At 45.7% G+C, this 23,831-nt stretch overlaps 1 protein-coding gene across 7 annotated transcripts in view; it reads left to right on the top strand.

Moving 5' to 3' along the window:
* The window catches only part of LOC106571249 (AT-rich interactive domain-containing protein 1B), an 88,314-nt gene that overhangs the window by 59,052 nt on the left and 5,431 nt on the right, over positions 1-23,831 (top strand). For all 7 annotated transcript variants that reach the window (XM_045695617.1, XM_014144055.2, XM_014144059.2 and 4 more), the window contains 10 exons: positions 560-923; positions 7,293-7,444; positions 7,546-7,667; positions 10,769-10,978; positions 11,904-12,102; positions 19,645-19,783; positions 19,932-20,107; positions 22,875-23,025; positions 23,456-23,572; positions 23,712-23,799. In XM_045695617.1, coding sequence (XP_045551573.1) covers positions 560-923; positions 7,293-7,444; positions 7,546-7,667; positions 10,769-10,978; positions 11,904-12,102; positions 19,645-19,783; positions 19,932-20,107; positions 22,875-23,025; positions 23,456-23,572; positions 23,712-23,799 — 1,718 coding nt within the window. The remainder of the gene's footprint in view (positions 1-559; positions 924-7,292; positions 7,445-7,545; positions 7,668-10,768; positions 10,979-11,903; positions 12,103-19,644; positions 19,784-19,931; positions 20,108-22,874; positions 23,026-23,455; positions 23,573-23,711; positions 23,800-23,831) is intronic.

Raw genomic sequence — 23,831 nt, 5'->3', positions numbered from 1 at the left:
GGCAGAGTCCCAGAACCCCCCCCTCTCCTCTCCTTTGCCTGTGAGCAAAGCTCGTTATAGGGATGGAACCAGAATAACTCCAGGAAGAGCCAAAATAGCAGCTCTCCCTGAAACGCCATGGCCGAGTTAATGTATTTTTGGAAGTCTCACATGACATCGAAAGTGTGTGTGTGTGTGTGTGTGTGTGTGTGTGTGTGTGTGTGTGTGTGTGTGTGTGTGTGTGTGTGTGTGTGTGTGTGTGTGTGCTTTTTTTTCTCTCTTGTGAAATACCCTATGAAAGATTGGTCTGGCTGGAGTACAGAATCTAAACAGAGGAACATGAGGCAATGATCTGTTCACATCACACAAGCTGTGTGTCCCAAATAGAACCATATTCCCTATGTAGTGCACTTCTTTTGAGCAGGGCCTGTCCTTTTGAAAGAATTAACATGGATAGGTGAATGAAGTATCTGGATCAAGCCAATTCCAATGTTGTTAAGTTCTGATGAACATAAACATGGCCATCCTGATGATCCTCAGTCTTAATGTTGATGACTTACTCTATTCTCTGTCTCTCCAGGTAACTACCCCAGGCCCCCTAACTACGGCGGGACCCCCAGCGCCAACTACAGCGGCCCCGGCCCTGGCATGAGCAACAGCCTGGGCATGAATGCCAGTAGCCCCATGCACGGCCAGGGCCCTGGGCAGCCCTGTGGCTCCATGCCCGCCGGGCGAGGCCTGGGTCTGGGGGCCAGCGGGCGACCCTATCTCGGTGCCAATACCAACACCGTGGCCCCCACCTCTCCCAGCATGCCGCAGCCTGCCGGACAGGGCCAGGGCATGAGACTGCCCCTGCCCAGTGTTAACCAGGATGTAGGTCTGGGCCCAGGCACCAACGCTATGCAGGGGCCTAACGCTGGTCCCAACCCTTCTGCACAGGGCAGGTGAGTCAGGACAGGGGGTACATAAGGGATATAGTACCTGTCCTAAATGGCACCCTACCCCGATATAGTGCTCTACTTTTTGACCAGAACCCATAGGGCTCTGGTCAAAAGGAGTGCGCTAGAGTGTAGGGAATGGGTGCCATTTTGGGATGCAACGCCACGGGTCATTCTTGTGTATAAGTTCTTCACATTCACTACACCACACCCCACACATCCTCATTCAGTCATCATCCACCCACTAAGGTTATGAGGTGTGTAGTAAACACAGATAGTTTGTCCTCATGTGTCTGTGTGAGTTTGGAAACCAAAGGGACTTCTTCTCTCTCCTCCCTCACGTCAGGCCTCCCTACGCGCGCTCCCCTGCCTACCCCGGCCTGAGTTGTCCTGGGGCGTGCCCTCGCCCCTCTCCCCATCACTCTCCCTCCCCCCATCCTCATCCCCATCACTCTCCCTCCCCCCATCCTCAACCCCATCACTCTCCCTCCCCCCATCCTCATCCCCATCACTCTCCCTCCCCCCATCCTCAACCCCATCACTCTCCCTCCCCCATCCTCAACCCCATCACTCTCTTTCCCCCCGTCCCCATCCTCAACCCAATCAATCTCCTTCCCCCCATCCTCAACCCCATCACTCTCCTTCCCCCCGTCCCCCCCACCACACCCAGGTCAGCAGTGCTCAGAGCCGCCCCATGATGCAGAAGGCTGACCAGTACGGGTAGGTGTCAGTGTCAGGTCTGCAGTCTAATACATCCTCTGTACACTGCTGGTCACAGCACTAACCGGACACTGGGCTGCACAGGAGATGTACCTCTCCACTGGTCACAACCAATGATTTATATACAGTGCCTTCAGAAAGTAATCATTTCCTTGACTTATTCCACATTTTGTTGTTACAGCCTGAATTTAAAATGGATGAAATAAAATAAAAATCTCACCCATCTACACACAATACCCCATAAGGACACCCTGAAAACATGTTTTTGTAACTGTTACATCACATTTACATAAGTATTCACACCCCTGAGTCAATACGTGTTGTAATCGCCACCAAAGGTGATTCTAGCTGTGAGTCTTTCTGAGAACTTTGCACACCTGGATTGTACAATATTTGCCATTATTCTTTTCAAAATTCTTGAAGCTCTGTCAAATTGGTTGTTGATCGTTGCTAGACAAACATTTTCAAGTCTTGCCATAGATTTTCAAGCAGATTTACACTACCGTTCAAAGGTTTGGGGTCTCTTAAATGTCCTAATTTTTAAAGAAAAGCACGTTTTTGGTCCATTTAACTTCAACTTGATCAGAAATACAGTGTAGACATTGTTAATGTTGTAAATGACTATTGTAGCTGGAAACGACTTTATTATTATAATAGATTTTTTAATGGAATATCTACAGAGGCCCACTATCAGTAACCATCACTCCTGTGTTCCAATGGCACGTTGTTAGCTAATCCAAGTTTATCATTTTAAAAGGCTAATTGATTTTGCAATTATGTTAGCACAGCTGAAAACTGGCCTTCTTTAGACTAGTTGAGTATCTGGAGCATCAGCTTTTTGTGGGTTCGATTACAGGCTCAAAATGTCCAGAAACAAAGAACTTTCTGAAACTCGTCAGTCTATTCTTGTTCTGAGAAATGAAGGCTATTCCGTACAAGAAATTGCCAAGAAACTGAAGATCTCGTACAACACTGTATACTACTCCCTTCACAGAACAGCGCAAAATGGCTCTAACCAGAATAGAAAGAGTGGGAGGCACCGGTGCACAACTGAGCAAGAGGACAAGTAAATTGGTGTCAAGTTTGAGAAACGGATGCCTCACAAGTCCTCAACTGGCAGCTTCATTAAATAGTACCCACAAAACACCAGTCTCAACGTCAACAGTGATGATGCGACTCCGGGATGCTGGCCTTCTAGGCAGAGTTGCAAAGAAAAAGCCATATCCGCCAACTGGCCAATAAAAAGAAAATATTAAGAAGGACAAAAGAACACACTGGACAGAGGAATATTGGGGAAAAAGTGTTATGGGGAGACGATTCTAAGTGTTAGGTGCTCGGATCACAAAGAAGAACATTTGTGAGATGCAGAAAAAATGAAAAGATGCTAGAGGAGTGCTTGACGCCATCTGTCAAGCATGGTGGAGGCAATGTGATGGTCTGGGGCTGCTTTGGTGGTGGTAAAGTGGGAGATTTGTACAGGGTAAAAGGGATCTTGAAGAAGGAAGGCTATCACTCCATTTTGTAACGCCATGCCATACTCTGTGGACGGCGCTTAATTGGAGCCAATTTCCTCCTACAACAGGACAAAGACCCAAAGCACAGCTCTAAACTATGCAATAACTATTTAGGGAAGAAGCAGTCAGCTGGTATTCTCTCTATAATGGAGTGACCAGCACAGTCACCAGATCTCAACCCTATTGAGCTGTTGAGGGAGCAGCTTGACCGTAGAAGTGCCCATCAAGCCAATCCAATTTGTGGGAGGTGCTTCAGGAAGCATGGGGTGAAATCTCTTCAGATTACCTCAACAAATTGACAACTGGAACGCCAAAGTTCTGCAAGGCTGTAATTGCTGCAAATGGAGGATTCTTTGATGAAAGCAAAGTTTGAAGAACACAATTATTATTTCAATTAAAAATGTATAACCTTGTCAGCGTCTTGACTATATTTCCTATTCATTTTGCAACTCATTTCATGTATGTTTTCATGGAAAACAAGGATATTTCTTAAGTGACCGCAAACTTTTGAACAGTAGTGTGTCAAAACTGTAACTAGGCCACTCAGGAACATTCACTGTCTTCTTGGTAAGCAACTCCAGTGTAGATTTGGCCTTGTGTTTTAAGTTATTGTCCTACTGAAAGGTGAATTCATCTCGCAGTATCTGGTGGAAAGCAGACTGTAGCAGGTTTTCCTCTGGGATTTTGTCTGTGCTTAGCGCCATTCCGTTTCTTTTTTATCCTGACAAAAATGTGTATTCTGTACAGGCTTCCTTCTTTTCACTCTGTCAATGAGGTTAGTATTGTGGAGTAACTACAATGTTGTTGATCCATCCTCAGTTTTCTCCCATCACAGTCATTAAACTGTAACTGTTTTGAAGTCACCATTGGCCTCATGGTAAAATCCCTAAACGGTTTCCTTCCTCTCCGGCAAGCGGGTTAGGAAGGACGCCTGTATCTTTGTAGTGACTGGGTGTATTGATACACCATCTAAAGTGTTATTACCATGTTATTACCATGCTCAAAAAGATATTCAATGTCTGCTTTTCTTTTATTATCCATCTACCAATAGGTGCCCTTTGCAAGGCATTGGAAAACCTCCCTGGTCTTTGTGGTTTAATCTGTGTTTAAAATTCACTGCTCGACTGAGGGACCTTACAATTATCTGTATGTGTGGGGTACAGAGATGAGGTAGTCATTCAAAAATCATGTTAAACACTATTGCACACAGTGAGTCCATGCAACTTATGTGACTTGTTAAGTACGTTTTTACTCCTGAACTTATTTAGGCTTGCCATAAACAAGGGGTTGAATACTTACTCTGAAGATATTTCAGCTTTTTTAATTAATTAGTAAATTACTCTTAACATAATTCCACTTTGACATCATGGGGTATTTGTGTGTGTGTGTTGGCCAGTGGCCAACAATCACAATTGAACCTTTGGCAGTGATTACAGCCTCGAGTCTTCTTGGGTATGATGCTACAAACTTGACACACGTGTGTTTAAGGAGTTTCTCCCGTTCTTCTCTGCAGATCCTCTCAAGCTCTGTCAGGTTGGATGGGGAGCGTTGCTGCACAGCTATTTTCTGGTTTCTCCAGTGATGTTCAAGTCCGGGCTCTGGCTGGGCCACTCAAGGACATGCAGAGACTTATCCTGAAGCCACTCCTGCGTTGTCTTGGCTGTGTGCTTAGGGTCGTTGTCCTGTTGGAAGGTGAACCTTTGCACCAGTCTGAGGTCCTGAGCACTGTGGAGCAGGTTTTAATCTCTGTACTTTGCTCCGTTGATCTTTGCCTCGATCCTGACTAGTCTCCCAGTCCCTGCCGCTGAAAAACATCCCCACAGCATGATGCTGCCACCACATGCTTCACCGTAGGGATGGTTCCAGGTTTCCTCCAGACGTGACGCTTGGCATTCAGACCAAACAGTACAATCTTGGTTTCATCAGACCAGAGAATCTTGTTTCTCATGGTCTGAGAGTGCCTTTTACTGAGGAGGTGTTTTCATCTGCCCACTCTACCATAAACACCTAATTGGTTGAGTGCTGTGGATATGGTTGTCCTTCTGGAAGGTTGTCCCATCTCCACAGAGGAACTCTAAAGCTCTGTCAGAGTGACCATCGGGTTCTTGGGTCACCTCCCCGACCAAGGCCCTTCTCCCCCGATTGCTCAGTTTGGCCGGGCGGCCAGCTCTAAGAGAAGTCTTGGTGGTTCCAAACTTCTTCCATTTAAGAATGGAGGCCACTGTGTTATTGGGGACCTTCAGTGTTGCAGAAATGTTTTGGTACCGTTCCCCAGATCTGTGCCTCGACACAATCCTGTCTCGGAACTCTACAGACAATTCCTTCAACCTCATAGCTTGGTTTTTGCTCTGACATTACCTGTCTTTGTAAGGCCCCACAGTTGACAGTGGTGTGCCTTTCCAAATCATGTCCAGTCAGTTGAATTTACCACAGGAGGACTCCCATCAAGTTGTTGAAACATCTCAAGGATGATCAATGGAAACAAGATGCACCTGAGCTCAATTTAGAGTCTCATAGCAAAGGGTCTGAATACTTATGTAAATAAGGTATTTTTGTTTTTATACATTTGCAAGACTTTAAAAAACCCTCTCTTCGCTTTGTCATTAGCGGGTATATTGTGTAGATTGCTGAGGAAATTGTTTTATTTAATCCATTTTAGAATAAGGCCGTAACAAAATGTGGAAAAAGTCAAGTGGTCTGAATAATTTCCAAAGGCACTAGATGACTGAGGGGGCACGGTGTTGAAGCCACTGTGCCTCCATCTTGGCTCTCCTCCATTGTAACAAATATTTTAGAACCTGTAGAAATGTGTTTATTAACGTCTACATACAATTATTGTATTAGACCCCTTAATGCATACTTTTAAATTATATGTGATATAAACAAAATATATACAAATTTTACTTAAAATATCATTTTTAGACATTACTAATGTCACTGTCCCCACTACAACAAACAAATAATTAAATACATGTGATTTTGTCTAAGGTTTAATTGAAATTCCATGAATTCCTATGGAAGACTGCTCTTACTGGCGACTGGCAATATGGCCGATCGGTGGTTTGAAAGCCTCTCAATGACCAATACATAGTGTCATCAATCCAGGGGAAACAGACTTTAGTTTTGGGGTGGGAGAAGACGATGGTTGCGTCCCACTATGCCCACCTATTCCCTACATACTGCACTACTTCTTACCAATGCCCTATGGGCCCCGGTCAAAAGTAGTGCAAAAATATAGGGAATAGGGTGCCGTTTGGGACACACATAATGGTAAACTGGTTGGGAATGTATCTCCATTAGAGGTGGGGGACATGTCCTCATTACATTTCCCTTAGAAGGGAAATTAAGAGGGAGGAATCAAGTGTGACTGGCTGGCTGCCTGTGGGGCAAATAGCCTAGTTGCCAAATCACCAAACCACTGAGTCTTTCTCCTCGCTGGGTCCATTACCCGGTTAAATAGAGCAACCTAAATGTCATGGTTTGATTTCTTTCTCCACCACCAAATAAGTGAAGGGAAGTGAACAAGTGCATACTTTGGAAGGAAGGGGACATTATTAGGATGCTCCCTCAGTGTGCCGTTCAGCGCCCAGGCAGTCTGGCTGGGGGTTGGAAAAGAGCAGGAAATAAGTGGTGTTGATTTTCACTCGGCTCCCCAGACTTTTGATGGGGGTATTATTTCCCACAGGATTTAAAACGTCTTCAACGTTTCTTCTCTGTCCTTCTGTTGTAACACTGTCGTGTGTTTTGGAGTTGAGAAAAGCTGCTGACGCACTGCTTTTGATGACCAACATGCATTATTCATATTGTCTCACTCGCAACTAAAATCTATCTATACCTCCATCTCTATATCTATACCTCCATCTGTCCGTCAGGTCAAGGTGAATGTACTGTATTACAGCGGTGGCTGGTGGCGCTTTAAACCGGAGGACAGGCTCATAGTAATGGCTGGACTGGAATAAATATGGTTTCCCTGTGTTGGAGGTTCAATTCCATTCCAGCCATTTCTATGAGCCTCCACTCCCCTCACCAGCTTCCACTGATAGTTACATGTACTGTATGAATATAAAGCCTTTGGTAATAACGTTGTGTATTATGGTGATGGTAAATGACTAACCCAATCTCTTGTTCTTTTGGTTTTCAGGCAGGGAATGACCCCCATGCCTCACCATCCAGGCATGAGCCCCAGAGGGATGGCCTCCAGCCCTGGTGGCCCCTACAGCCAGCAGCCAGGGGCCAACACCTCTGGGAGGATGACCCCACAGGGGCCCCAACCTCTCTACAACGCACCCTCAGGTATCTACCTACTCCGCACACTGTCTATGTATACCAGACAGTCACAAGCCCCAGTGAAACAGTGAATAAGAGGCTGAACTTTTTCCACCCTTCCTCCACAGGGCTCATGCATATGGGAGGAGAGGGGATGGTGTGTCCCACTGACCCCAAACGGAGACCTCCAGAACAGTACAAGGAGAGCAATACTCCTGGTCCTGCCGCCGTGCCCCCACCTAAACCCAAGGTAGGAGTTACAGTTCTAACAGGCCCCTCGTCAGTACCTCTCAAAGCATGTCCTAATTACACGTGTGAATGGAGGAACCTGAATGTGGCAAAGCTCAGCAAACACAGCATCTAACGAGGCAGCAGACAAAAAGGAATACCGAGAATTGAGAAAAACATCCTGTGTTTGGCGTCATTGTGAGGATTTTGTAAAGGAAGACGTCGCTTTCTCTATCTCTGTATTTACCTTCTGTTACTACTGGGAGACGGTTCCAAAATAAATGCTTCTTTATAGCCGTGCACTTTTATAATAAAAAGACCTACTCTCTTTTCAGCAAGTTGTTCATCATTATTACCCCACTCATGTCTCTGCCTGCCTGCCTGTCTCTTGACTGATTTGGATGTGTGATAGACAGAGAGGCATGCTAAAATAACCATCTCCCTTCGACTGCAAAGAACTTGTTACTGTTCACTGTGCTCTCTCATGATCTCCTGTTTCTCTTGTCAGAGCTTCGGTTTGGGTTTTTCTATTTTCCTCTTCTTTCCCTCCCTCCCTTGTGCTTCAAGTTCCCCCTTGCTTGGTTTGGTTCTGCACCCCTCTGTGTGGTTGGTTCCAGACTGAGAGTTGTGTGAAAGGGAACAACTTTTCTCCCTCTGCGTTCATTTGTCTCTTCACCTCATTACCGGCTTGTGAGAACATCCTCTTGATCACAAACTGAAGAGTGTCAGCCCGGCTGATCTGAGAGGAACCACTATCTGCTCTCTCTCTGTCTACTTAATGATCACTCCTCATATATTTGACTGCTTTGTGTGTTTCTGCTGTCATGGCAACAGCAGTAGCTAGCGTGGCTTCATGTTTCCAGACAACTTGAGGACTAGTAATAATGACTGTGGCCTTTGCTGCTGAAGCTCCTCCCATGCACCTGTTTGGCAGACTGCCCTAGAACGCCGTTGCTCAATCTCTGTATGGCTCCTCTCACCGTGTAGTTTCCACTGGGTGCTTTTCCAATCATGTGTTGAATATTTTGAAGCCAGTCAAATCTGCCTGAAAGCCTCCAGGGGAGTTCTGAACAGAGCAGTACCAAGTGTGTGACTGAGAGTGGGCCATTGGCTGCAGACAGCAGAGATCTTAGTCTCCCAGGATGTCTTTGAGGACAGGTTTTGCTGTTTGTATGCTTTCTGCATGGGTGTGTGACTGTGTTTTGGAAAAAGCGAGAGAGTGAGAGAAAAGGATCAAGTCAGGCTGAAATCTCTCAACTCCTGCCATCTCTCATCACGTGTCCCTGTTGTGTGTTGACGCATGTATGAGTGTGTACGCCCATCTATTCCTCGTCACAGGGCAGCTACAGCTCTTCTCAGCGTATGTCCCAGCCCCCCACCCCCTGTCCCCCGTCCCCCTGCCCTGCTAGTCTGTCCTCTTGTCATGGGGTGGAGGACAGCACGCCCACCAGCCCTGTAAGTGCCGCAAGCACTCGCTTTCACTTCTGTTCCTTTTTTAATTTGTTGGATTGGTTATATATTTCCATTTTTGTTTAGGTTTTTACAGCTTGTTCGTTTTTATATTCTAGTGTCTTTGTTTTTGATGTCTGAAATGTGATTGTGGTGATGTTTGTGACCGAGACGTTCTCATTAAGACATGTATACAATTGGACCAATAATTTTCCATTGAACACTCTTTTTCTCCCATCTCTCTCCCATATGGTGCCGGTAACCTGGATGTCCTGCTGCACGACAATGGCTCAAACGCTTCTCTGTTTGTTGTTATTGATGACTGAGTATGTTAAAGGGATACTTCAGGATTTTGGCAATGAAGCCCTTTATCTACTTCCCCAGAGTCAGATAAACTCATGGAGACCATGTTTATGTCTCTGTGTCCAGTATGAAGGAAGTTGGAGGTAGTTTCGCACGCCAATGCTAATTAGCGTTAGCCCAATGACTGGACGTTTATGGTATCTGCTAGCAGTTGCGTAGACTTCGTCATTGTGTTAACACTATACTGAACAAAAATATAAACGCAACATGCAACAATTTCAAAGATTTTACTGCGTTACAGTTCATATGAGGAAATCAGCCAATTGAAATGGATTAATTAGCCCCTTATCTATGGATCTCACATGACTGGGAACAATCTGTTGGTCACAGATACCTTACAAACAATGGGCATCCATGATAGTTGTGTATTTAAATTGCCATCGATAAAATGCAATTGTGTTGTCTGTTCGTAGTTCATGCCTGCCCATACCATAACCCCACTGCCACCATGGGGCACTCTGTTCACAATGTTGACATCAGCAAACTGCTCGCCCAATCGACACCATACACGTGCTCTGCAGTTGGACGTACTGCTAAATTCTCTAAAACGACGTTGGTTGCAGTTTATTGTAGAGAAATTAACATGCAATTATCTGGCAACAGCTCTGGTGGACATTCCTGCAGTCAGAATGCCAATTGCATGCTCCCTCAAAACTTGAGACATCTGTGGCATTGTGTTGTGTGACAAAACTGCACATTTTAGAGTGGCCTTTTATCCCCCAGCACAAGGTGCACCTGTGTAATGATCACACTGTTTAATCAGCTTCTTGATATGCCACACCTGCCAGGTGGATGGATTATCTTGGTAAAGGAGAAATAGTCACTAACAGGGATGTAAACAAATTTGTACACAACATTTGAGATGAATAAGCTTTTTGTGTATATGGAACATTTCAGGGATCTTTTATTTCAGATCATGAAACATGGGACCAACACTTTACATGTTGTGTTTTATATTTTTGTTCAGTGTTTGCAACTGTGCCAACACTGTTAGCAAATTCCTTCAAACTGCACATAAAAGATGGTTTCCATGAGTTTATCTGACTAGGGAAGTAGATACCGGGTTTCATTGTCAAAATCCTGTAGTATCCGTTTAATGAGAAAGTCCTCCAATCCTGCATCACATGCTCCTCTGTGTAGACAGCTGTGGGACCTACCTGACTGTATCGCTGCCATTCAACTGGGCTTGAATGCAACAAGTCATATAATAATCTACAGCTGGATGATGAACATGTTTCTGTCATCGTGACCCTCATGACCGTGGCCATGACAACAGTAGTAGCCCTGACTGACCCCTCCCCTCTACTTTAGAAGACCAGCCCGGCCACCATGACCAATGAGAAGATTCGCATCCTGTACGAGATGGGCGTGGAGCCCGAGAGGCGGGTGTGGGTGGACCGTTACCTGGCCTTCATGGAGGAGAGGGGCACACCCGTACCCATGCTGCCAGCCGTGGGCAGGAAGCCCCTGGATCTGTGCCGCCTCTACCTGTGTGTTCGAGAAATAGGAGGCCTGGCCATGGTGAGTCTGTGAGACCTGTGTGTTTGAGAGAGAGGAGCCTGGCCATGGTGAGTCTGTGACCTGTGTGTTCGAGAGAGAGGAGGCCTGGCCATGGTGAGTCTGTGACCTGTGTGTTTGAGAGAGAGGAGGCCTGGCCATGGTGAGTCTGTGACCTGTGTGTTTGAGAGAGAGGAGGCCTGGCCATGGTGAGTCTGTGACCTGTGGGTTTGAGAGAGAGGAGGCCTGGCCATGGTGAGTCTGTGACCTGTGGGTTTGAGAGAGAGGACCTGGCCATGGTGAGTCTGAGACCTGTGTGTTTGAGAGAGAGGACCTGGCCATGGTGAGTCTGTGACCTGTGTGTTTGAGAGAGAGGGAGCCTGGCCATGGTGAGTCTGTGACCTGTGTGTTTGAGAGAGAGGAGGCCTGGCCATGGTGAGTCTGAGACCTGTGTGTTTGAGAGAGAGGAGGCCTGGCCATGGTGAGTCTGTGAGACCTGTGTGTTTGAGAGAGAGGAGGCCTGGTCATGGTGAGTCTGTGAGAAAAGGTACATCAGTAGGCTGGACAGCTGAACAGTAGGCTGGACAGCTGAACAGTAGGCTGGACAGCTGAACAGTAGGCTGGACAGCTGAACAGTAGGCTGGACAGCTGAACAGTAGGCTGGACAGCTGAACAGTAGGCTGGACAGACAACTACCTGGACAGCTGGCTGTTTCCCTCATTTGACATCCAGGCCTATCCTGGATGTCAAAATGACATTCAAAATTGACAAAGGCAAAATCTAGACCCTGGTCTGCTCCCTGACCCAATCCCAGTGTGCTATTAAATGAACTACGCTATGACCCTTGCTGGCCATCCCGTCCCAGTTCTACCCCATCATATACGGTTTCATACCCAGCTCTGGTTGCTCAGGAGTCTCCTGTCGGCCATATGCCCCCCTCCCCCTGCAGGTGAACAAGAGCAAGAAGTGGAGGGAGCTGTCCACCCATCTCAACGTGGGCACGTCCAGCAGCTCTGCCAGCTCTCTGAAGAAGCAGTACATCCAGTACCTGTTTGCCTATGAGTGCAGGGTGGAGCGGGGAGAGGAGCCGCCACTGGAGATCCCCGGGGAAACCAAGAAACAGGCTAAGATCCAGCCGCCCTCACCGGGTGAGTAAAACACTGGATACTGTAGCTTTCCTAGCTGAGCTGCACACTATGCAGGGTTGGGGTCACTTGTGTGTAGACTAGAGGTATAAGCTACCTGCTGGGGTTGACAAATGTACACCCATCCATAGCCATTAAAACAGGCAGACCCATTCAGTCATCCAGCCCTTCATCTATCCATCTCCGTTCTCCCTGGGCTGGCTGCTCCCTCCCTGCACGTGGGCCTATTTCTGTCTGACAGGTGATTGTCGCACTGAGAGAGACCGAGCGGGAGGGAGAGTAAAAAGGGAGAGGGGAGAGCTGTCAGACGGCCAGTGGTAGGATTCCCTACCCCCCAGGCGAGATGGCTGATGTCAGAGAGGGAGCAGGGAAGCAGGAGCGTGAGGGAGAGATACAGAGTGCGAGTTAGACTGTGGGAGAGAGAGGGCTATCAAGCTGCTGGAGAAGGGATTCCCCCTAGAGAAGCTGAATAGGGGAGGAGTGTGGAGTGGCTGTCTGATATAAACAACCATGACCTTAGTCTGACCTAGTTTCCCACAGACCAGTGGGGCAGTAGTTTTTTTCTCGCACTGTCTCTGTGTGTGAGTATGGTAGGGTCACGTGAGTTCACATGCTCAGAGAAGGAGAGAGCGCTAGAAAGCGAGATGGAGCGTGTGGCTGAAACTCTTCATTGTTTACTTTTGGAGTTGAAACACGTGGCGTCTTGGCTGGCAGAGGATCAGGCACCAGAGAATCTCTCATTTACCAACACATACACATTACTGCCTGCCTGGCCCATTCTCCCACCTTCTCTCTCTTTCTCTCTCTTTCTTTCTCTCTCTGGCTCTCTCTCTCTCTCTCATTCAGTTGGGATTATTACAAGACAGGCTTTTTAATGTCTTGAATTGTTTCACTTCTTTTCTTTTTATAGATGTCAGGTTTGAGGTTTCTTTTATTTTGTTCTTGTATCGTTAATGAGAAGAACAGAGTGGTTTTGATGTAAGAACAAATGGGAAATGTAAAATGCTGAATTCATTGGCTTGCATCCCAAATGGCACCTTATTCCCTTTATAGTGCACTACTTTTAACCTGAGCCCATAGTGCTGTGGTCAAAAGTAGTGCACTATAAAGGGAATAGGGTGCCATTTTGGACTTAACCATTATTACTAGGCTAAGCAGCCTTTAATTCTGTCTGGTTTTGCTATGAGTAATCTAGCCTGCATCAGATAGTTACATTGTTCCACCAGTACTGTACATGTATCCTGCATGTTCTCAAAGTTATTTATTTGACTTGTTGCATTCAAGCCCAGTTGAATGGCAGCGATACAGTCAGGTAGGTCCCACAGCTGTCTACACAGAGGAGCATGTGATGCAGGATTGGAGGACTTTCTCATTAAAAGGATACTACAGGATTTTGACAATGAAACCCGGTATCTACTTCCCTAGTCAGATAAACTCATGGATACCATCTTTTATGTGCAGTTTGAAGGAATTTGCTAACAGTGTTGGCACAGTTGCAAACACTGAACAAAAATATAAAACACAACATGTAAAGTGTTGGTCCCATGTTTCATGATCTGAAATAAAAGATCCCAGAAATGTTCCATATACACAAAAAGCTTATTCATCTCAAATGTTGTGTACAAATTTGTTTACATCCCTGTTAGTGACTATTTCTCCTTTGCCAAGATAATCCATCCACCTGGCAGGTGTGGCATATCAAGAAGCTGATTAAACAGTGTGATCATTACACAGGTGCACCTTGTGCTGGGGACAATAAAAGGCCACTCTAAAAGGTGTAGTTTTGTCACACAACACAATGCCACAGATGTCTCAAGTTTTGAAGTAGCGTGCAGTTGGTATACCATAAGTCGCCTCCAACGTGGTTTTAGAGAATTACATCCAACAGGTCTCACAACTGCAGACCACGTGTATGGTGTCGTGTGGGTGAGTGGTTTGCCTTGACTCCCAAGAATGAAAAACTAATTCTGATTGGCTGAGCATGACTCCCCAGTGGGTGGAAATCCACAGATGAGGGTCTAATGAATTTATTTCAATTGACTGATTTCCTTTATATGAGCTGTAATTCATTAAAGTTGTTTCATGTTGCATCTATATTTTGGGGTGTGTGTATATTAATTACACTGAGTGTACAAAACATTAGGAACACCTTCCTAATATTGAGTTGCGCCCCTTTTTCCCTCAGAACAGCCTCAATTTGTCTAAGCATGAACTCTACAAGGTGTCTTAAGTGTTCAACAGGGATGCTGGCCAATGTTGACTCCATTTCAGGTCTGCTGAGTGCACATTTACTGTGACCACTGATGCTGTACCCGCTTTAAGTTAGTTTCAGACCGTGGTCAAGTAGGCTACTGTGGCTATTTGATCATATTGTAGGCCTACCATCAAAAACAATGAACAAAATTCATTCCATAACATTTTAACATTCAGCCTACAGTAGCAGCCAATGTGTGGTATTCAATGTAGGAAAAGGTGACTGAAAATGTACTGTCTGATACAAGAAACCACTTTACAAAATAAATTGTATTATTATTCCGATACCATATTAAAAAGATTCAGACCAATTATGATACCCTCTGCCTATTGAATACTTATCTTATTCAAGCCTGTCTCAAAATACAACACTGCCCCTTTAAGACAGGCTCTTAACCTGACTTTTTTCCCCAAAGATGTCTAGAAATGTACATGTTTTGTGCTCTAGCAGGAAGCAATCACTCCCCTATTGCTGACTAGAAATTATCTATAACTGGGCTAATAACTCACTATCTAGCAAAGGATATGACCAAATGTGCACACGTGGCTGCATGCAGCTCTCGCTCTGATCTCAAAACAAGCTCATCTACTCACGACCGCTCATGCTGTAAACACAGTCCAGTTCAAAGTGAATGGCACATATCCATTTATGGCAATGGTCGATTTGCAAATAGGCCTACTGCAGCTCTGATTTGTTATGCCGCACCGGTCTGTGTATAGTATGGGCTGAGTCGTGCATGTCAATGCAATAGAATCCTACTCGGATGCATTCTGCCTACAACAACAGTTAGTCTTCCGTAGTTCGTTTTGTTTCGATATGTTGCATTGATTCGATCACAATTCCCACAGTAAAGGGAATTGTTGATGGTGTTATAACTAAGAGAGAGAACTGGAAAGTTGAGTGAAGTTCAATCTCGTGCATCTGTGCGGGCTGATATTTATTCTGCGCAGCAGTCTTGAGGGAGCTGCATGCAGCTTATAGGGAACATTGGTGGGGGACCATTCTTGATACACACAGGAAACTGTTGAGTGTGAAAAACCCTTAACACACACAAACCGATGTGCCTTGCACCTAATACCATACCTCGTTCAAAGCACTTCAATATTTTTTTCTTGCCCATTCACCCCCTGAATGGCGCACACACACACAATCCATGCCTCAATTGTCTCAAGGCTTAAAAATACTTCTTTAACCTGTCTCCTCCCTTTCATCTACACTGATTTGAAGTGGATTTAACAGGTGACAATTTAAGGGATATATTGGCATGGGAAATGTGTGTTTACATTGCAAAAAGCAAGTGAAATCGATAAGGGATCATAGCTTTCACCTGAATTCACCTGGTCAGTCTTTCATGGAAAGAGCGTGTGTGTGTGTGTACACATACATGCATACAGTACCTTCAGAAAGTATTCACACCCCTTGGCTTTTTCCACGTTTTGGTGTTACAAAGTGGGATTAAAATATATTTCATTGTCGTTTTTTGTCAACGATCTACACAAAATACTGTCAGTGGAAGGAAAGTTCTAACATTTGTAAATAAATTATGAAAAATAAAATTGATTAGATACATATTCAACCTCTTAAGTCAATACATGTTAGAATCACCTTTGGCAGTGATTACAGATGTCTTTCTGGGTACGTTTTCAAGAGCTTTGCGCACCTGGGTAGTACAATATTTTCCCATTCATTTAAACATTCAGTCAAATTGGTTGTTGATCATTGCTAGACAGCCATTTTCAGGTCTTGCCATAGATTTCCAAGTAGATTTAACTCAAAATTGTAACTAGGCCACTCAGGAACATTCAATGTCGTCTTGGTAAACAACTCCAGTGTGTATTTGTGGGGTTTTTTTCGGTTGTTGTCCGGCTGAAAATTGAATTTGTCTCCCAGCGTCTGTTGGAAAGCAGACTGAACCCAGTGTTTCTCTAGGATGTTGCCTGTGCTTAGCTCTACTTCGTTTCTTTTTATCCCCCCAAAAATGTGTTGCCGCCACCACCATGCTTGAAAATATGAAGGGGCATTTAGTGATGTGTTGTTGGATTTTCCCCAAACGTAATGCTTTGTGTTCAGGATATAAAGTTAATTTATTTTTAGCCGTTATACTTTTGTACATTATTGCAAACAGCATTCGTGTTTTGGAATATTTTTATTCTTTATGGGCTTCATTTCTGTGCTGTAAATTAGGTTAGTATTGTGGAGTAACTACAATGTTGTTGATCCATCCTCAGTTTTTTTCCCATCACAGCAATTAAACTCTAACTGTTTTGTAGTCACCATTGGCCTCATGGTAAAATCCCTGAGCGGTTTCCTTCCTCTCCGGCAAGCGGGTTAGGAAGGACGCCTGTATCTTTATAGTGACTGGGTGTATTGATACACCATCTAAAGTGTAATTAATAACTTCATGCTTAAAGGGATCTTCAATGTCTGCTTTTCTATTTATTTTTAGAAACTCAGCAACTGCATTTATTTTCAGCAAACTTAACATGTGTAAATATTTGTATGAACATAAGATTCGCAGAGTACGACCCCGCCTCACACAGGAAGCGGCGCAGGTCCTAATCCAGGCACTTGTCATCTCCCGTCTGGATTACTGCAACTCGTTGTTGGCTGGGCTCCCTGCTTGTGCCATTAAACCCCTACAACTCATCCAGAACGCCGCAGCCCGTCTGGTGTTCAACCTTCCCAAGTTCTCTCACGTCACCCCGCTCCTCCGCTCTCTCCACTGGCTTCCAGTCGAAGCTCGCATCCGCTACAAGACCATGGTGCTCGCCTATGGAGCTGTGAGGGGAACGGCACCTCCGTACCTTCAGGCTCTGATCAGGCCCTACACCCAAACAAGGGCACTGCGTTCATCCACCTCTGGCCTGCTCGCCTCCCTACCTCTGAGGAAGCACAGTTCCCGCTCAGCCCAGTCAAAACTGTTCGCTGCTCTGGCACCCCAATGGTGGAACAAGCTCCCTCACGACGCCAGGACAGCGGAGTCAATCACCACCTTCCGGAGACACCTGAAACCCCACCTCTTTAAGGAATACCTGGGATAGGATAAAGTAATCCTTCTAACCCCCCCCTTAAAAGATTTAGATGCACTATTGTAAAGTGGTTGTTCCACTGGATATTATAAGGTGAATGCACCCATTTGTAAGTCGCTCTGGACAAGAGCGTCTGCTAAATGACTTAAATGTAAATGTAAGATTCAACAACTGAGACAAACTAAACAAGTTCCACAGACGTGACTAACAGAAATGAAATAATGTCTCCCTGAACAAAGGGGGGGGTCAAAATCAAAAGTAACAGTCAATATCTGGTGTGGCCACCAGCTGCATTAAGTACTGCAGTGCATCTCCTCATGGACTGGACAAGATTTGCCAGTTCTTGGTGTGATATGTTACCCCACTCTTCTTCCAAGGCACCTGCAAGTTCCCAGACATTTCTGGGGGGAATGGCCCTAGCCCTCACCCTCCGATCCAACAGGTCTCAGACGTGCTCAATGGGATTGAGATCCGGGCTCTTCGCTGGCCATGGCAGAACACTGACATTCCTGTCTGGCAGGAAATCATGCACAGAACGAGCATTATGGCTGGTGGCATTGTCATGCTGGAGGGTCATGTCAGGTACCACATGAGGGAGGAGGATGTCTTCCCTGTAACGCACAGCATTGAGATTGCCTGCAATGACAACAAGCTCAGTCCGATGATGCTGTGACACACCGCCCCAGACCATGACGGACCCTCCATCTCCAAATCGATCCCGCTCCAGAGTACAGGCCTCGGTGTAACACTCATTCCTTTGACGATAAATGCGAATCCGACCATCACCCCTGGTGAGACAAAACCGCGACTCGTCAGTGAAGAGCACTTTTTGCCAGTCCTGTCTGGTCCAGCGACGGTGGGTTTGTGCCCATAGGCGACGTTGTTGCCGGTGATGTCTGGTGAGGACCTGCACTACAACAGGCCTACAAGCCCTCAGTCCAGCCTCTCTCAGCCTATTGCGGACAGTCTGAGCACTGATGGAGGGATTGTGCATTCCTGGTGTAACCCGGGCAGTTGTTGTTGCCATCCTGTACCTGTCCTGCAGGTGTGATGTTCAGATGTACCGATCCTGTGCACGTGTTGTTACACGTGGTCTGCCACTGCGAGGACAATCGGCTGTCCATCCTGTCTCCCTGTAGCACTGTCTTAGGCGTCTCACAGTACGGACATTGCAATTTATTGCCCTGGCCACATCTGCAGTCCTCATGCCTCCTTTGCAGCATGCCTAAGGCACGTTCACGCAGAGGAGCAGGGACCCTGGGCATCTTTCTTTTGGTGTTTTTCAGAGTCAGTAGAAAGGCCTCTTCAGTGTCCTAAGTTTTCATAACTGTGACCTTAATTGCCTACCATCTGTTAGTGTCTTAACGACCGTTCCACAGGTGCATGTTCATTCACTGTTTATGGTTCATTGAACAAGCATGGGAAACAGTGTTTAAACCCTTTACAATTAAGATCTGTGAAGTTATTTGGATTTTTATGAATTATCTTTGAAAGACAGGGTCCTGAAAAGGGGATGTTTTTTGTTGTTGCTGAGTTTATATACATACCCATCTACCAATAGGTGCCCTTCTTTGCATGACATTGGAAAACCTGCCTGATCTTTATGGTTGAATCTGTGTTTGAAATTCACTGTCGAGTGAGGGACCTTACACATAATTCTGTGTGTGGGGTACAGAGATCAGGTAGTCAATAAAACATGTTAAATACTATTATTGCACACAAAGTGAGTCCATGCAACTTATGACTTAAGCATATTTTTACTCCTGAACTTTAGGCTAGCCATAACAAAGGGGTTGAATACTTAGTGACTGAAGACATTTCAGCTTTTCATTTAATTCATTTTGACATTTTGGGGTATTGTGTGTAGGCCAGTGCCAAAATCTAAATTGAATCCATTTAAAATTCAGGCTGTAACACAACAAAATGTGGAAAAAGTTAAGTGGTGTGAATACTTTCTGAAGGCGCTGTATTTCTACATACATACATGCATACATGCATACATGCATGCATCTGTCTCACACTACAGAAACAGGAGATAGGCTCCTGACCTATGGGCCGTTCTGGCTCAGACAACTTAATTACTTATACATCCCTCTAGGGGCTGTGTCTTTTCTCCTTAGTCTCTCCTGCTTACTAATGCTCCCTGTAGGGTCCCCATGTTTATCAGTCTGTCTATAGCACATGTTTATGTTTGTATATGTATTTTTTTATGTATATTTTTGACGTTTTAACAATTGTCTACCGTTATCAATTTCCCTTTAGCCAACTCTGGCTCCCTGCAGGGTCCCCCCACCCCCCAGTCTACAGGTAGCAGCTCCATGACTGAGATGTCAGAAGGCATGAAGCTTCCCACTCCCACCACCGCACCACACGGACACATGACCCCCCAGCCAGGCAACAGGTAGGTCCTGGGCCGGGGGCCACTCATAGCCCGAGAGTGTGGGGGTGCGTACATGTGTCTAAATCTGACTGTATATACACACGGATACCCCTCTTTAACCCTTTGTATCATGCTTTCTTGTCCTCCTTACCCCTCCTGTATGTCTCAGGAACAGTGTTGGTATCCGTGTCCAGGATCCCTTCTCAGAGGTCAGTGACCCTGCCTTCCACAAGCGAGGGCCCATGCCCTCTGGTGCCCCCTACCAGCAGGTTGGCGGTAGTGCAGACCCCTCCATGAGGATGCAGTACGACACCAACAAGGACCCCTATGAAGGGCCCCGGAAGGGTGAGTGGACCAGGCTCTCCTTAAACACATGACATACAGTGCATTCACATAACACAGTACACTCCTACTGGTATTGTCCACATTGCTTGTCTGTGTTCTTTTTGGGGGATATTTGTGTATTAGTATTATACTGTTAGGCATTTACTGCTGGAGCTAGAAACGGGGGCATTTACTGCTGGAGCTAGAAACGGAGGCATTTACTGCTGGAGCTAGAAACGGGGGCATTTACTGCTGGAGCTAGAAACGGGGGCATTTAGTGCTGGAGCTAGAAACGGAGGCATTTAGTGCTGGAGCTAGAAACGGAGGCATTTACTGCTGGAGCTAGAAACGGAGGCATTTACTGCTGGAGCTAGAAACGGAGGCATTTACTGCTGGAGCTAGAAACGGGGGCATTTACTGCTGGAGCTAGAAACGGGGGCATTTACTGCTGGAGCTAGAAACGGGGGCATTTACTGCTGGAGCTAGAAACGGGGGCATTTACTGCTGGAGCTAGAAACGGGGGCATTTACTGCTGGAGCTAGAAACGGAGGCATTTACTGCTGGAGCTAGAAACGGAGGCATTTACTGCTGGAGCTAGAAACGGAGGCATTTACTGCTGGAGCTAGAAACGGGGGCATTTACTGCTGGAGCTAGAAACGGGGGCATTTACTGCTGGAGCTAGAAACGGGGGCATTTACTGCTGGAGCTAGAAACGGAGGCATTTACTGCTGGAGCTAGAAACGGGGGCATTTACTGCTGGAGCTAGAAACGGGGGCATTTACTGCTGGAGGCATTTCGCTGCACCTGCTTTAGCGTCTGCTGATCTTTGAATGCGACAAATAAACTTGGATTTTGATACTAGATGAACAATGTGATGGTAGTAAAAGTGAAGTAATACACCTGTTGTCTGAACTGAATATGGATGGTACTTCCTCAATTCTCCATGTAGGTTCAAATCACTTTTCGTCCTTGTTTTTGGTTATCTCTATCATGATTGTTTCCTTAGACTATGTTGCCCCCAAGTGATAAAATCATGTACTACACATCCTTGCCTTTTATAACGCCAAACATGAATGCAGATGGATTCAGAATGGCCTGTATTCGCCAATTACATTTACACGCACCAGGAATTTGTCCTGGTCAAATGGTGCTGACAACATTAAGCAGAGTACACAGACAGAATATAGACAAAATAATTTACACTTTATTTACATACAGTGCATTGGAAAGTATTCAGACCCCTTCACTTTTTCCACATTTTGTTACGTTACAGCCTTATTCTAAAATGGATGAAATAGTTTTTTTCCCCCTCATCAATCTACACACACTACCCCATAATGACAAAGCAAAAACAATTCTTTATTTAAAAAAAAATGTTTTACATATACACAAGTATTCAGACCCTTTACTCAGTACTTTGTTGAAGCACCTTTGGCAGCGATTAAAGCCTCGAGTCTTCTTGGGTATGACGCTACAAGCTTCGCACACCTGTATTTGGGGAGTTTCTCCCATTCTTCTCTGCAGATCCTCTCAAGCTCTGTCAGGTTGGATGAGGAGCGTTGCTGAACAGCTATTTTCAGGTCTTTCCAGAGATGTTAGATCAGGTTCAAGTCCGGGCTGGGCAAGTCAAGGACATTCAGAGACTCCTGTGTTTTTGCTGTGTGCTTAGGGTCGTTGTCCTGTTGGAAGGTGAAACTGAGTCTGAGATCCTGAGTGCTCTGGAGTAGATTTTCATCAAGGATCTCTCTGTACTTTGCTCCGTTCATCATTCCCTCCATCCTGACTAGTCTCCCAGTCCCTGCCGCTGAAAAACATCCCCACAGCATGATGCTACCACCATGCTTCACCGTAGGGATGGTCTTGGCCAGGTGATGAGTGATGCCTGGTTTCCTCCAGACGTGACTCTTAGCATTCAGGCCAAAGAGTTTAATCTTGGTTTCATCAAACCAGAGAATCTTGTTTGTCATGGTCAGTCCATTAGGTGCCTTTTGGCAAACTCCAAGTGTGCTGTCATGTGCCTTTTACTTAGGAGTGGCTTCCATCTGGCCACTCCACCATAAAGCCCTGATTAGTGGAGTGCTGCAGAGATGGTTGTCCTTCTGGAAAGTTCTCCCATCTCCACAGAGGAACTCTGGATATCTGTCAGAGTGAACATCGGCTTCTTGGTCACCTCCCTGACCAAGGCTCTTCTCCCCCGATTGCTCAGTTTGGCCGGGCGACCAGCTCTAGGAAGAGTCTTGGTAGTTTCAAACTTCTTCCATTCAAGAATGATAGAGGCCACTGTGTTCTTGGGGACCTTCAATGCTTCAGACATGTTTTGGTATCCTTCCCCAGATCTGTGCCTCGACACAATCTTGTCTGAGCTCTACGGACAATTCCTTTGACCTTATGGCTTGGTTTTTGCTTTGACATGCACTGTCAACTGTGGGATCTTACATAGACAGGTGTGTGCCTTTCCAAATCATGTCCAATCAAGTTGTAGAAACATCTCAAGGATGATCAATGGAAACAGGATGCACCTGAGCTCAATTTTGAGTCTCATAACAAAGGGTCTGAATACTTATGTAAATAAGGTATTTCTGTTTTTTATTTGTAATACATTTGCAAACATTTCTAAAAACCTGTTTTCGCTTCGTCATTATGGGGCATTGTGTGTAGATTGAGTAAAAACATTTATTTAATCCATTTTAAAATTAGGCTGTAACGTAACAAAATGTAGAAAAAGTGAAGGGGTCTGAATACTTTCCGAATCCACTGTATATACAATATCTATTCTCTCTCTCCACAGGGCCAGGGGGCAGTGAGCCCTATAGACCAGGTCAGATGCCCAGCGGTGCCATGCAGGACATGTACCCACCTGGTCCTCCCTCAGGAGCCATGCCGGGTATGGGCCCCGGCCCGCGGTCACAGTACCCCTACGGGCCTGGCTACGACAGGAGGTGGGTTTCTTAATAGCCAACATTCTATAGTAGATACATTTACTGAGTGCCAGCAGCATCCCACTCTGCATCCCACTGCTGGCTTGTCTCTGAAGCTAAGCAGGTTTGGTCCTGGTTGGTCCCATGGATGGGAGACAGTAGGAGGCACTCTTTCCTCTGGTCAAAAAAATATCCCAATTCTCCAGGGCAGTGATTGGGGAAATTCCCCTGTGTAGGAAAAGGGTTGTTTCATGCTAAACAACTGGAATAGAGGTGCTCCCTTAATAATGAAATGATGGGTCAGAAGTTGAGGCGGGGCACTCTATTATAAAAATATATGATTCATTGTAAATCCCAAGTCAAAAACATTTGATGTTTCAATCTGAGACTTTCATCACAGTAATAAAAATGCCACGAATGAGCTGCTCATAATTGTCCTCCTACCCACCAGACCAGACCATGTGATGGGTTCGGAGGGGGGTGTGCCTCCCCCTGGGGGTCAGAACAACATGGTACCTTCCAGCGGTGACCCAAGCATGTACTCTGCCAACCGATACCCCCATCAGCGGTAAGACGTGTCATGATCTGTGAATGATGAAAAACTGTTGGTTTTCCATGTAGTGACTCATTAAATTAGCTTATTATTTATAAAGCTACCTACATATGCATAGTTTGTTCTGACTGAGTGTGTACGTCTTCCTTTGTAGGCCTCCTGGACATGAAGGTTATGGGCAGCAGTACCCTCACGGCCCCATGCCCTATGGCTCTCACCAGCCTGGGATGTACCCACAACAGGTCAGACCCAGCCTCAAGCCTCCCGCCCCTAG

Source organism: Salmo salar, chromosome ssa15 (assembly GCF_905237065.1).
Source record: "Salmo salar chromosome ssa15, Ssal_v3.1, whole genome shotgun sequence".
NCBI classification, from domain to species: domain Eukaryota; kingdom Metazoa; phylum Chordata; class Actinopteri; order Salmoniformes; family Salmonidae; genus Salmo; species Salmo salar.
Note: the sequence above shows the minus strand (reverse complement) of the source record. Positions and strands in the feature narration are given on the sequence as shown.